This window comes from Denticeps clupeoides, chromosome 3 (assembly GCF_900700375.1).
Source record: "Denticeps clupeoides chromosome 3, fDenClu1.1, whole genome shotgun sequence".
Taxonomy (NCBI): domain Eukaryota; kingdom Metazoa; phylum Chordata; class Actinopteri; order Clupeiformes; family Denticipitidae; genus Denticeps; species Denticeps clupeoides.
The window spans coordinates 12599747-12614882 of NC_041709.1; the positions used below are offsets into that span (position 1 = coordinate 12599747).

General features: G+C 40.8%; 2 protein-coding genes across 2 annotated transcripts; one reads left to right on the forward strand and one right to left on the reverse strand.

Moving 5' to 3' along the window:
* Positions 1-6235: 6235 nt before the first annotated feature.
* Positions 6236-9460, reverse strand: casp17 (caspase 17, apoptosis-related cysteine peptidase). Its single transcript, XM_028974392.1, has 4 exons — positions 9215-9460; positions 7720-7883; positions 7389-7512; positions 6236-6864 (listed from the first exon to the last, which is right to left on the reverse strand). Exons 1-4 carry the CDS (start codon positions 9429-9431, stop codon positions 6548-6550), a joined length of 822 nt encoding a protein of 273 aa, XP_028830225.1. The 5' UTR covers positions 9432-9460; the 3' UTR covers positions 6236-6547.
* A 963-nt stretch (positions 9461-10423) lies between these two features.
* Positions 10424-14795, forward strand: dusp11 (dual specificity phosphatase 11 (RNA/RNP complex 1-interacting)). The gene is made up of 11 exons (XM_028974920.1): positions 10424-10468; positions 10942-10988; positions 11095-11170; positions 11469-11600; positions 13122-13245; positions 13338-13398; positions 13489-13535; positions 13623-13698; positions 13786-13908; positions 14580-14702; positions 14780-14795. The coding sequence occupies exons 2-11, from the start codon at positions 10954-10956 to the stop codon at positions 14793-14795; spliced, it is 813 nt and encodes a 270-aa protein (XP_028830753.1). The 5' UTR covers positions 10424-10468; positions 10942-10953.
* The last annotated feature ends 341 nt before the right edge of the window (positions 14796-15136 follow it).

The window sequence follows — 15136 nt, forward strand, 5'->3', positions numbered from 1 at the left end:
CAGCCATGGTTTACAAATAAACTTAACGTATAAAAAAAAAAAAAAGGAGGGGCGCTTAGCTTCTCTTCTGCCTGGAGGCCCCACGTTTACGGCTGTTACTTTCCCTCTCCGTTCCTGGGCTTTTCCCCTGCAATTTTACTGAAGGGTCGTGTGTAAATCACTGTCCGGGCCTGGAGTCCTGGGACTGTAGCAACAGCTCCACGTCTCCAGCAAACTGATAAGCCGAAATTCCCTCCAGGACCACCAAACAGTTGCTGCTGTACTTCAACAAAAGCTTGAAGTCATGTCACAGGGTCTTTTTTTTATATTTATGTATTGCATCTGAAGTGGCTAGTATCATTTCTCATGTTCTCTGTATAGACCATGTTAATTTTGAGAGTTCGCTAAATCTTTAATAAATCACACATTCGACCCGACACAAATTTATATTGCAGAAGGGGGCGAGAACATTCCTCCGGTTTTATTGCACCATTATTTGTAGCTGGATGTGCTGTCCCTGCTTTAAGGAAGAGATTTGGGGGGAGCCCTTGGAGACCTCATTAGCTATTTCAATTAGCAATGGGCATGGAAGGTAGGTTAGGAGTTTTTGTGGCCCCTGGGATGCTAATAGCTGCCAGGGAACGACCAATTAGGGCCGCGAGAGAGAGAGAGATGTAGGAGATGCTGTGACCTAGTAAAGCTAGGCTTGAACTCCCAACGTGGAAACAAGAATCAGGAGCAGGAGGGCTCGCTCGGATTTAGTTGACCATGTTAACTGTTGCTGGGTCTGTGTGTGTAAAAGTGTTCTACCTTTTGCTGCTAATCTCTGCAATCAATGCATGTTTATTCAGGCCTGAGAACAGGAAATGACATTTTGGATTTCGGAGGCTTTCCTCGGCCGTCCTGCTGGGAGATTAATTGATTGTTTTTCTCTCGCTCTCAGACATCTCCTGGACTCCAGTGGGTTTCCCGTTAAGTTTGGCTACTCAGCCTGTGAAACCTCAAACCGCTTAACAAATAGAATGCCCATCCCATAGCCTCCTCCTCATTAGGTAATGAACCACTCGAGTTGTCGGTGTTGAGTGTTCTTCTCGACACTGACAAGACCTTTGAGGAAGATGTATTCATGTTTTAAAACATTTTCATGTCACATAAATTACACATCTGATTGAAACAGGGTGGTAGTAGCCTAGTGGGTAACACACTCGCCTATGAACCAGAAGACCCAGGTTCAAATCCCACTTACTACCAATTGTGTCCCTGAGCAAGACACTTAACCCTAAGTTGCTCCGGGGGGACTGTCCCTGTAACTACTGATTGTAAGTCGCTCTGGATAAGGGCGTCTGATAAATGCTGTAAATGTAAATGTAAAACAGTATGTAATTGTTTTCGTCATAGCACCAGCACACTGTGAACACAACAAAATGTGTCCTCTGGGGAGTAGTGTGTGAGGACAGTAGCTTGCTCAAGGGTAAGGGTGCATCAGTGGCACCTTGATGACTCAGGATTTGAACCCTCAACCCTTATGAGTTCGCTTATGAAACCTTTAGGCCACCACTGCCCCACCATAGTGTTGCTCTTCAATAGCTTTGCTGCAATAGCACTGATTATAAGACTGGTTATAAGATAACTTCTTTAAAATATATAATAACTATAGTTTAAGTAGATTTCTCTGAAAAAAAAACTATGTAATATACATATAAATGTATTAAAAACTCCCAAGGTTACTGAAGAAAGTCTTGAAATCCCCAAATGGCTGGAGTGCAGAAACGTTGGTAAAATATGTCAGTTCCATCTGTCAGGTTTTTCCTAGCTGCTTCCCACCGAGTGAAGGCACTGAAATTTTAATGGCAGACATTTGAAGTCGGGACAACAAACGGACTAAGAGATGAAGCCTCCTCGTGTGGGCTCCCATTCAGCCCAACAGGACTCTGGACTCACAGAACCTGCATGGGACCTGAGTGTGAATTTCTTATTCAATTTACCCCCCCATGCTGTAGTGTAAATAGTAAGAACCACCAGTTCTCACCTAATAGCGTTATAGGTAAACGTTTCGGGGGCCATGCATTCAGTATTTTGGACAATTCCTTATCCCACAGCATTGAGAATCTTTTCTGCAAGAAAGATCTGGATGGTTTCCACTCTGGTCCTGCCGTAAACCATCGAGGAAACAGCAGGGCCGTAATTTCGACATCACCAGGGCAGTCAATTTAGGGAACTGTGGCTCACTGAAATGACATGTTTTCAACTCAAATGATAATTCAGCAGCCAGCGGTCAAGGTGTTTAAGAATGGCTCCAAATTGTACCCAGACAGTTGCTTTTCTGCCCGTTCATGATGTATGGCAGTTTTACATTCAGCAGGATACACATGAGTAAGTGCTAATCTTGGAATAAATTACACAGTACAGTCACATGCAACTTGGAACACAGTCAGATGAATTTTTTTTGGACGCAAGACACTCTCAGTGTGCTTTTGCTGACACAGGCACATGACTATTGGCCTGAATTTCTTTGACCCTTTCCACGATATACCTCAGTGTTTTGCTTAATATTTGATCTTGTAATTAAACTCTGGTGAAGTTCTGTTAGAGTTCTTCTAGATTTCTTTCTTTTATTTGCTTTTGTAAACGGAACGATAGAACACACATTGTTCCCGTGTTTGTGACACTGCGTTGAAAGGTAGTGGTAGCCAAGTGGGTAACACACTCGCATATGAACCAGAAGGCCCAGGTTCAAATCCCACTTACTACCATTGCGTCCCTGAGCAAGACACTTGACCCTAAGCTGCTCCAGGGGGGACTGTCCCTGTAACTACTGATTGTAAGTCGCTCTGGATAAGGGCGTCTGATAAATGCTGCTAATGTAATGTAAGTCATGTGGTTGAAATCAGAGCTGCACGTGCGCCGCGGCGCCTGCTTTGTGCGACAGTGACACCTAGTGTTCGTGGGGAGCGTAATCCATCTCTCTGGTGGCTTTTTATTCGCCTTTCACTGCCAAGCGTCCGAATCTCCGCTAGTAGTTGTGTAGAATTCATTTGGGCTGTTTGCATGAGAGATATTACTGGGAAATGCTGCTAGTATTTCCGTTGCGCTTGGCCCAGCCCCTGGGGACGTATGTGATCCGGCGTGAAACTTTGACCGAATCGATTATGCGAAGAACCAGGCCGGTTGGTCCGCTGTGGCGACCCCTAATGGGTTAACAATGCATTACATTACTTACTTTTAATTAACTTTTTCGATTTAATGAACTTTTAAGCAAGAGGCATGCCGTTATTTCTGAAAAGTAGAGTATGTTAATTAGAGTTAGGTATTGTCGTTAGGTATAAGAACAGAAAACGTCCCAGCAGTTTTGGTTAGCTCCTATTCTCTGAATAGCTGTACGAAAAATATTTGTGTGCATATTTATAGCGCACTTTTAGGTCTCGGAACGACGAATACCTGGCAACAAACTATAACGTGCAACGTCATAAGAGGCTGTATAAAACCGAGACAAGCAACTGCATGTAAAGATAAAACCAAGACTACAAAATATACTAAAGAGAACCGACTCTATACCAAACCACGCACTGGCAGATCTATCCAGCAGGGGGCACCAAGATCCGAAAGATGAGTGAAGCTAAATCATAAAACCACATCCGAAGACGTGCACGTGATAAAAACTACTACTACACCAACCACGACCGCTACTACTACTTATTTACTAAAAATATCATATCAAGAATAATGAATTCAATAACTGAATAATTGAAATAATAAAAAAAAGCTTTGTAGAGCAAAATAATGTGCAGTAAAGCCATTTTTTAAGACACATGTAGAGATTTTTTTTTGTATTAAATATTTGTGTTTTTGCCATTTATTTATTATTTACACAACGACCCATTAAATACAATGAAATGACAGGTCTTATCATAGCTTTCTTATGGTTAATGACTATTAAACTGAAAATATTTTATTTTAGTAGTACAAACATCACTGTGTTTTATATGTCTGGTCTTCTTGCCATGTAATAATCAATACACCCGCTGGGAAAAGGGTCACCTGATGGATTGCACCAGGATACAGTTCAAGATTAAATGCCCTGTTCCAGGAACAGCAGCAGGCAAACACAGGAAGGGAACGGCTCACCTTTAACACCCTTGAGTCATAATGTGAGGTGGTTGGCTGTTCTCATTTCAGTTTTGTTTTATGTTGGAGAAATAGTTCAACTAAAACACAAAAATATCTACCGTTTACTTGCATGTACTGTATATACAGAAAAAAATCTATTATCACCAGTGTAAAGTAAATTATTAATTATTACTAGCTAGAAGAGCAACTGACTTACTATGTACAGTACAGGCCAAAAATTTGGACAAATTCAATGTGTTTTCTTTATTTTCATGACCATTTACATGAAGGCATCACTGAAGGCATCAAAACTTTACTTTACTTTATTTTGCAGACGCTTTTATCCAAAGCGACTTACAGGAGGAAGACACCAGCAATCGAACCCAATCAAAACTATGAATGAACACACAAACACATTTTTATTTTACCAAAAAATAACTGAAAACATGTTTTATATTCTAGTTTCTTCAAAATAGCCACCCTTTGCTCTGATTACTGCTTTGTACACTCTTGCCATTCTCTCGATGAGCTTCAAGAAGTCGTCACCTGAAATGGTTTTCCAACAGTCTTGAAGGAGTTCCCAGAGGTGTTTAGCACTTGTTGGCCCCTTTGCCTTCACTCTGCGGTCCAGCTCACCCTAAACCATCTAGATTGGGTTCAGATCCAGTGATTGTGGAGGTCAGGTCTCCACTTTTTGTTAAGTACATAACTCCACATGTGTTCATTCATAGTTTTGATGCCTTCAGTGAGATTCAACCAACGCAAATGGTCATAAAAATAAAGAAAACACATTGAATGAGAAGGTGTGTCCAAACCTTTGGCCTTTGAGTGTTTGCCTCAACTGTCTCATTCTTTTTCAGTTACAGTAATTGATAGATTTATTTTGATCTATTGTGCCGCTGTAAAGATGGGCTATGCTAGTCCCATTGCTGGAGTGTGTGTGTGTGTGTGCGTGTGGGTGTGAGTAAAAAAATTCCAGTCAGTGCAACAAGAAAAAGTACACAAAATGCCCCTGCACACACTGTGCATCAAACTGCTTTCAATTTAACCAAACACATACAGTGCATATGGAGAGTACTCACAGCATGTCACTTTTCCCACATTTTGTTATGTTTCAGCCTTATTCCAAAACTGATTACATTTTTTCCCCTAGAATCCTACACTAACACCCTATAATGACAATGTGAAAAAAAAAATTATTCAAGGTTTTGGCAAGTTTACTGAAAACTGAAAACCCACAGGTATTCACAGCCTTTGCACAATTTGCAATTCAGTGATTTGTTATTATATTAATTATTTTAAAAAATACATAAATAAAGGATTGCATCAGCACTTTGGACATTGAATTGCCATTTGCTAAATTAATTGCCATTTAAATATATGTGCAGAAAACCCATGTCAAAATGGAATTCAATTCAGTGAATTGTTTCTCTATTTTTTAATTCAAAATACTTTTCAAAATGAACTAAGGATTACATCAGCACTTTGCACATTGAGTTTTCCAATTGCAAAATGTAATATCAAATTACATGCTCAGATTGAATATTCCCAATTGCCAAATGAATTGCAATTTGAATATTTGTGCTTAAAATCTTACATAGTTATTATGCACATCTGTTTTCTAAACAAGTTTGGACTCAGATGCTTCTTCAGCACCATCAAATTCAGACACAAAGGAAGAATGTGCACTCCACCCTCATCATCTTCTGCATTACTGGAAATGAATATAGGTGAACACCAGTGTGCTTATGGTTAATTAGTTTCCATTTCTTACCCACCCAGCTACAGCTTGCTTTTGTTCTTGAAAACATTTTTGAACATACTGACTTTGATGGCATTGTAAATAGAATTTGTGCATTTGCATTTTTCAGACACCCTTATCTAGAACACAAACAAAAGGGAAGCTCAGTGGTACATAGGTGGTTCAGGATTTGAACCCGCAACCTTCTGATTATGAGTCCTTTATGCCACTGACCCTGTTGTCTTGTTCATTGACACAATGTTAGTAAGTGGGGTTTGAACCTGTGACTCATAGGTGAGTGTGTTACCCACTAGACATTTACATATAAATGATATAGATAAAGTCTGCTTTATTGAGAAAAGTGTAGAATAAAACCACAAGTTCAATGGACTGAATGATAGATATGGGTACCCAAAACATTGAAAACCAGACCACGGGATTATCAAACAGCAAAAACAATGAACAGACAAGGATGGGATACGATGGGGATGCATTAATACACAAGGTTAACAAGGATGACTTACAAAATGTTTTTAATTATTTAATCGCCATATCTGAACCCGTACCAGAACATAACTAAAACAACAATATAAAAATAAGATACTGAAAATAATGTAAAAATAGATTATAAATGAAAAACCAAATTATAAATTAAAAACCAAACACACACTCACTCACACACGCATTGACTATTGCAGAAGGCAAGACTCATCATTCTTCTCAGCTGATGGAACGTTTGCGTTGCCTGTGGGAAACGTCCAGACTTGCCATGCTAGAAAGCTTCTGACTCACGTCCTCAACTGTCTGCATGCAGTCTCTGAAAGGGAACACCTCTTTGGTGAGACTGGTTACAAAACACGGCATCTCCTTCTTGCCTGCCAGCGTCTTTCCTCTAGCCTGGAAGTTGTAGGCCACTTGGTAGTTCAGTCGAGTCATCAGACGATTTAGTTCCAGGTTTGAACCCCCCTCTTCTTCCAGAAGATCACACAGGGTTTGGAGGAAGACTGAACCCAGGGGATGCATGAAGGCACTGTAACCTTCAGGACAACAGAAAATTAGATTATTTATCAATGCATAATTGTTTACTACTAAATTTATGGAATAAACTTTATGCAGTAAGTTAAAAAGTAGCATGAAGCATGTCTGCCATTGGTTTAACTAGACACAAGCCATGTCGTTTAATGAAAATGACAGAATTACAACTGTACTGCAAATGAGTACAATGCAATGGGAACTTATTAAAAAGAAAAACTTCTGCATGCATAATTCCTCTGTATAGAAAAGGCATGGAAGGACAAATTCATCCTGAATAGTGACTGGATGAGTCTTATGCACTTGCATGTGTGTGTGTGTGTGTGTGTGTGTATGTGGGGGGGCTTGCACAATGGGCCATTTCTGTTTGCCATGCTGGGACCAATACATAAACTAAGAAAAGCAGATAAGGTGCTGTGTGACAGTTTTTTTTTCTTCAAAGAGGCAAATTGTGGGTTCAATGAGCATTCTTATATTTTGATTAAAATGAATTGGTGTATCCATTAATTGTGGCCCAAGTTACAGTTACCTGGAGCTGTCGCATACATGACAGCGGTGTCAATGGGGATGGAGAGGTAATCCCACAGTCCATCTTCCTCCACAGAGACAGAGTCTGTCTCGACGCCGTTGTCCAGTTCATGCCCTCGACATGCCTTCATGGAGAATCACACACAGGATGTGTGATGAAAATGCATTAATTCATCAGGATGTTTATCTATAATGTTTTTAAAGCTAAAGAGAGCTTTGTATGCTATGTATAGACTAAATAAATTTTCTTTTAGCAAACACTGCCATCTGATTATATCATGGAACATTATTTAACATTAATAAGTGTTGGAATCTTTATCAAAAGTGTTTACCTGCACAAAAAAGAGCTTTGTCACATCTGCCATCGTGGGACTTCCAAACAACCTGAAGATTTGTGACAGTCTAACAAGTTTGCCGTCAGTCCCAGACACGACTCCCTCCTCACCGTGACTGGATATGATGCCAATGAAACAGTTCTTCACAGGAGTCTCGCTCTCTGTAAAGAGAAATACGACAGAAAAATATGATATGGACTGACAACAGTCAACAGTCTAAACCTGCTGATTAATTTCGGGTGTTGCTGTCATGAAACAAGGTTATTTGGCAAGAAAAGATCCCAGAGTTAAAAAAGGAGGCTACACAGGAGACTAGAGGGGTTACCATTACACCTTGCCTAACCTCTGAAAGATTCGACTTGGAAGAACACATCATTCCAAGGAAGCATCCTTGACTTGAACCTGGCACCACAGCCGCCAGGCAAAAACTTGCTCCAGACAAGAACAGGAAATGTCAGTATAGCAGAACAAGTTTGCCATTAGCAACACACACGAGACTAGAGACTTCACAGCCGGACCGAAGAACAGCCTAGTCATTAGACGTTCATAGAGTCTTACAAACTAGATGTACAGCTAGAACAAACTGACTGGGGCAGGACAGAGAGCAGCGAATATTATTGTCTTTCTCCTAATTTATAGCTTGCTTCTCTTGCAGACGCTGTCTGAGTGCTGTTCTCATACAGATTTTGTACATCAATTCAGCTCTGATTGGCAGCAATGCATTTTTGGCTCTGCACACATTATGCATTGGGCACTTGCTCATGATTCATCAAACTGATTCATCAAGCTTTAATTTATAAAACAGCTCAACACAAGTCGCCAATGCACAAATCTCCAGCTACTATTAGTCACCTTTTGTTGTTGATGCTGCTGTTGCATGCTTTTTTTCAGGATTTGCAAAGGCCTTGTTGAACTGGTCATTATTTACACATATTTTCATTAACTGAACCAGGGGAGTGTTTAATTACCGCTGTAAAAGGCAATGGCGATCAACGGCATGATTAGTCTTGTCAAGTGCCACCAATATCAGCCACCTGACAAGTTATAAATCACAGTATGTCTACAGAAGGACTTAAGTCCACAGTTTGGGTCTACAGTTTGTTTTTTTTGTTTGTCCTGGCTCTCCCTCCTCAAGAATATTTCTGAGAAGGCCACAGTAGAGCTGCATTGTGTTTGTTTTGTGCACAAAAGTACTAAAATGTTCTTTTTGACACTTGAAGCAAATTAAGAGGTTATCTCTTCATTCCGAAATGAAAAATGCAGATGTAATAGCAAAGCTCCACGGGTACAGCAACAGCAATCCACCTTTTTTAAAAGTGTATATTTTATCAGATCCCTGGATGTTTACAACAATAAACCACATATTAGTTTTGCTGATTCCTTTGATTCATACTTAGCATGAACCTAAGAGTATTTCAGAGACAGCATTGCACACTTTTAAACTGCTAACTGAGCATTAACAATCCTCATGTCAGCAAACAGCCTCACGTACCTTTTTTGAACAAATCACACATGTCGTCCGCTGTGGGGTCTGAGTAGATCTTCACCAAAAAGCCCAGTCTGGTCAGGACTTTATGGAGTCTTTTGGTGTCCTTACTGACACCTTTCCTTTTGCTTAAATCAACTCCGGGATGAAAATCTTCCACAGACACAATCACTGCCCTGTTGCAGATGTCACCGCGTTGCTTGTGCTTGGTCCAGTGTGTCATGATCAGTTGCGATTCAGAAGTAGTGGAAACGGAGTGGATGTCTTTTATCATCAATGGGCTGTTTTAAAGTAGGGGCGGCTATTAAGCCAAGAACAGTGCACGCAGCACCACGTCATGCAGCAGCGCTGTCAAGAAACTGGGTGTGCCTCATTCATAATTAACTAGTACTTCAATAAAGAACCTTCCTGTCTCAGGATATGTCAGCACAGCATACCTGTGTTGCATAACCGTGTGCTTTCCACCTTCTGAACACCGCTTTACAGGAAACACCCCAGAAATGCCAGCGGACTGTCTCCACAATTACCCCTTCCAGTAACACTTATTACTGAGTCCAGAGTCACTAGCATTCAGGTCAGCAAAAGCAGTTTGTTCGTTTGTTCGAACAAGAAGGTGAAGTGAGATCAGTGCATTTTAAGATCCATCTCTTACACAAAGTTGCAGAGAAACAAGAAAACGTACACAGCATTTAAACCTCATTGGTATAACCACTTGAACCATTAATCTGGTAAAACAGATTATACATTATAAGATCTTATCCTATTTAATCCAATATATCCTACAAAGTGCTGAGTGTGTACATTGGTACGTTTGGGGGGGGGGGGGGGGGGGGTGCGTGTACTGCAGGGATGTTCATGGATGAAGCTGAAAACGTCAAGGTTGGGCACGTTGGTCCAGGAAGAAGATGGTTCTGTGGTTGACCGCTTCGCCCCGGCGCCGTAGGGGGCAGTAGCGGCATGTAGCCACTTTCGATCAGCCGGGCGGCGGTGGCGCTTTTAGATGGTTGCCAGAGCTGCGTAATGTGAGCTTCTTTAAGCTACTTTCCTTTAAGCTTCTGTATTCGGCGTTCTTTGGAGGGAAGGAGTTCCTAAGAATACGTGGTTGTTAATTCATGAATAATATGACACACAACGCGCGTGAGTGTTTGTTCAATTTGGACCGTTGAAAATTCACTTCAAATGATTTTTTTAAAATATCCACGCAGCGCACCTGGCAACATTGTCCTGTTCTTGCCGAACCGGAAACGCGTTGTCCTCACAGTAAGTTAGTAGGTAGGTTTTTAGCTAACTGGGTAGTTGCGTTCGGGAGTGTTTTTAACTAGAATTATTTGAACGTTGTAAGTCAACTTTGCGTATTCCGTAGCTGGTGTTTAAGTAAGGATACCCTGTCTGTCATGCCGCCACCGGCGTCGCGCTAATGAGCGTAATCGAAAGTGCAGCATGGCATCGCGTGTATTCTGGAGATTAAATCTCGTTATACCGTAGATCTGTCGTGACTGACACGCAGACTGATGCTTAATATTTTCTTTCCGTCTCATATTTTGGTTACGTAACATACTCGTAGCGAATCTCAGTAGTTGTAAGATATAAAACTGCGCGATCTTTACACAAAAGAGTTGACCCCCCCAAGACTGAGGGGGTGGGCTGGCTTGATATTAATAACCCTGATTTCCAAGTCGACTTAAAACCCACTGTGTTTACATCGTACCCCCCGTGTTACTTTTCTAATATAGATTCCTGAACAAATGGCTTCCAAGAAAAAGAAGGGCATTCCTGATAGGCAAGTTGACAAGCTGAATGAATTGGCCATTTTGACTGGCCTAAAGTGGTCTCTGGTTCTGCCCTGAATGAGTGTATTGTGCTGACTCCAAGCTTGCCGTTTTCAGATGGATGGACTATGAGGCGTTGGGGAAGAGGATCCCAGGAACACGATTTATAGCTTTCAAGGTTCCGTTGATTAAGGTAAATGGTTGTTTTATTAATTAGGGCAGTGGTGGCGTAGCTGGGAAGGAAGCAGACCCGTAATCGGAAGGCTGCCGGTTCGAATCCCGATCCGCCAAGGTACCGCTGAGGTGCCACTGAGCAAAGTACCGTCCCCACACACTGCTCGCCTGCACAGCACACATTTCATTGTGTGCTGTGCTGCAGTGTTTCACAATGACAATCACTTCGCGATTGTCTAACCCACTAGGCTACTACCACCCTAAAATGTGTGAATGTAGAAGTGTTACTTGTACTCATTGTGAAGGTTTTCTTACAGTCCCTCAGCTGTTGTTTGTCTCCGTCTGAGGCATTTGGTCCTTTTGACCTTGTGCGTCGTCTAGAGAAGGAGAAGCAAGTGCTCGGCCTCATCATCGATCTGACCTTTACAACACGTTACTATAAACCAATGGTAAGGTCAGTCTTTTGTTTTTGGTATTAAAAGTGCTCGCTTGTCCGCATACATTGCATCCAGAAGGTATTCACAGTGCATCATTGTTTTCACTTTTGATTAATTCTGTGAATACATGTGATGTACATGTACTTTCTCAGTTTTTGCATGAAAAGTTAACTTTTTCATGTGGTCATCATGGGGTGTTGTGTCCAATTCTAGGGAGAAAAAATATTTTTGTCCATTTTAGAATAAAGCTGCAACATAACAAAATGTGGAAAAAAATGATGCGCTGTGAATGCTTTGCGGATGCACTGTATATATGTGTAGATATTAGGGGTGTTGAAATTAACCGTATAATCGATGCATCGTGATGCAGACATGGTCGATATTGCGTTGATGCAGAGCAGAACATAATCGATTATATTATAATGACGTTGCTTGACGATTTTCTGGCGGAGGTATAAAAAGTAGTGCCGGTTCCAGGTGCACAGCGCGGCACCCGGTGGCCTTGTTCTCGCACCGCAGTCATTTGTTGTACTTTGAATGATGTGATGATGATGATGACCACTGCGCCGTGATGTATTTTCGCTCAACCTATAGAATCCAAGCAGGCAAGTGTTCTTTCTGCCACTTCAAAATACACACGAGGCGGGAATGGAGGAAAAGCTGATATTTCTCTTGAGTGTCCAGAGATCTACAACACGACATTATCTTAACAGAGTTTAGAAAACCACACTTTTTTTTTTTTGCGCTGAGCACCACAACTTCCCATCACAACTCTGAACCTCATCACTGTGAGATGCGCCCACACAGCAATAACAGCCATTTGCAATCATATATGGAATGAGATTTGTGCCCATGATCAACTGCATGATTAACCAATTGTAAGTATTGATTAAACACGCTGATTATGATGTGATTGGCTAATAGCTGATGCTGCTCTATTCTTGAAGCCCACCTATCTTGCAGTGATAGAGTTCCTGGGGAACAGAGCTGTCACTCAAATACCTGCTGGCCAATAAAACCCCACCCACATGACAGAATTGTGGCACAAGTCCAACCGAATCCTCTGGCAGCTTAATCATAAAATGGGCTCAAAAAAAGTGACTAAAAAGCCAGCAGTGAAACTGTAAAAACGACCAACTTAAATGAAAGTCTAACAAGCGAAAATGAAACAGATTGAGATGGAAGCAAAAAGTATGTTGACAAAATTACAGACTCCTGTTTTACATTTCAATGTTGTATTTTTGTCTGATATTACGAAAATTTTGTTTCAAAAGTTTAGCACAAATCTGATTCCATATTTTTCTTCCGTTTGTGGGAGTGCAGACTGAACACAGACCGTTTTGAAAATCAAAGTGACCACACAGGTCTATGAGACCTTAACTCTTGTATTTGAAAACTTAATGGGCTGCATCGTGATTCATCGATATCGAGGCAGTAATCGACTCGTGAGACCAGTCTAGTAGATATGCATGTTCTGTCTCACTTGAATTGTTCCCCTGAACACTTTTCCCCCTTCTTTTCTTGTAATGGAAGGACTTACCAGACACTGTGCATTATGTGAAAATTTTCACTGCTGGGCATGAAGTGCCAAGTAACCAAACCATATTGAGCTTCAAACGAGCAGTAAGGAAATTTCTGCGAGATAATGGAGATAATGGTGAGAATTAATATTTTGCATACTAAAATACAAATTAACACTAGTTTTAGAATATTTCAGTTGATAAATGTTATTTTATGGTTGTCCATTAGACAAGCTGATTGGTGTCCATTGTACCCATGGTTTAAACCGAACAGGTTATCTTGTGTGCAGGTATGGAAATCCTATATATAATCACTGATGTCAAAGTATCCCTAGTATTTAAAACTTATAATGTATGCGTATTATGTTTACATGCATCAGATACCTGATTGACGTTAATGGAATGGACCCTAAAGAAGCTATTGAATGTAAGAATTAAGATTCAAAAATGTCTTGTAAATGTAATCTTCATTGCTTTTACAAAATGAAGTCACTGTTTTTTTTTTTACTTGTAGTATTCAATGCATCAAGAGGACACTGTATAGAGAGGCAGAACTACCTAGATGACCTGCAATTTGGGCCTAAGAGGAGGTTAATGCTCTTTAATGGTTTCCAGTCTGTACAATTATGTGTTTCAGCTTGATTCTTTTTTGTTTATACGTTTCAAACTTGATGTAGTAATGATGGAATCGAGGAACCTGACCAAGAGCTTGTTCGAGGCAGTGCAACCTGGAGAGGTGGTGACCACACCCAAGCTGGTCGAGCAGCACCTCAGAGGCAGTGGAAAACCCATAGAGCAAGGTATGAAAATGATTGTGGCCTTTTTTCATAAAATGAACTTTGAATTTTTCAAGCACAAACTAAAACCTCCCTGTTTAGAAAATATTTGGACTAAAAGAGCTCTTCGGTACAATTCCTGTAATGTATATGTAGAAAAAACAATTGGGTTCTGAGTTGTTTTGGCGAAGGGTAGCTACAGACTGGGTCCTAGTCAGCCAAACGAGGGATTTCAATGATGGATATTTAAAGCACTTATGTAATTCACTCTGGATAAGAGCATCTGCCAAATGCAGTAAATGTAAATCTAGGCTGCAAGCAGTTTTGTTAGCGTAAAAAACCCCCTTTTTCAGACATTTATTTAAATATTAATTTGCAGATTCACATTAAACAAAGCTCTTCAATAATGCGGTTGATTGTTTGTTCGAATCCCGATCCGCCAAGGTGCCACTGAAGTGCCACTGAGCAAAGCACCGTCCCCACACACTGCTCCCCGGGCGCCTGTCATGGCTGCTCACTGCTCACTTAGGATGATGGGCTAAATGCAGAGGGCAAATTTCACTGTGTGCATCGTGTGCTGTGCTGCTGTGTATCACATGTGACAATCACTTCACTTTAATTTTTTTAATTAATTATTTATGCTTATGTGTGTCAACTAATTTTTTTTTTGCTTTTACTTTTCTAACTTGATGTAGTAATGATGGAACCAAGGAACCTGACCAAGAGCTTGTTCGAGGCAGTGCAACCTGGAGAGGGGGTGACCACACCCAAGCTGGTCGAGCAGCACCTCAGAGGCAGTGGAAAACCCATAGAGCAAGGTATGAAAATGATTGTGGCCTTTTTTCAAAAATGAACTTTGAATTTTTCAAGCACAAACTAAAACCTCCCTGTTTAGAAAATATTTGGACTAAAAGAGCTCTTCGGTACAATTCCTGTAATGTATATGTAGAAAAAACAATTGGGTTCTGAGTTGTTTTGGCGAAGGGTAGCTACAGACTGGGTCCTAGTCAGCCAAACGAGGGATTTCAATGATGGATATTTAAAGCACTTATGTAATTCACTCTGGATAAGAGCATCTGCCAAATGCAGTAAATGTAAATCTAGGCTGCAAGCAGTTTTGTTAGCGTAAAAAACCCCCCTTTTCAGACATTTATTTAAATATTAATTTGCAGATTCACATTAAACAAAGCTCTTCAATAATGCGGTTGATTGTTTGTTCGAATCCCGATCCGCCAAGGTGCCACTGAAGTGC

Coding starts and splice junctions, on each gene's coding strand:
- casp17 (XM_028974392.1), bottom strand. CDS start 9,431: ATGACACACTGGACCAAGCACAAGCAACGCGGTGACATCTGCAACAGG. Junction 7,884..9,214: donor GTGTGATTTGTTCAAAAAAG/GTACGTGAGGCT, acceptor TTCTCTTTACAG/AGAGCGAGACTCCTGTGAAG. Junction 7,513..7,719: donor CAAAGCTCTTTTTTGTGCAG/GTAAACACTTTT, acceptor TTCTCCATGAAG/GCATGTCGAGGGCATGAACT.
- dusp11 (XM_028974920.1), top strand. CDS start 10,954: ATGGCTTCCAAGAAAAAGAAGGGCATTCCTGATAG. Junction 10,989..11,094: donor AAGAAGGGCATTCCTGATAG/GCAAGTTGACAA, acceptor TGCCGTTTTCAG/ATGGATGGACTATGAGGCGT. Junction 13,909..14,579: donor TGGAAAACCCATAGAGCAAG/GTATGAAAATGA, acceptor AACTTGATGTAG/TAATGATGGAACCAAGGAAC.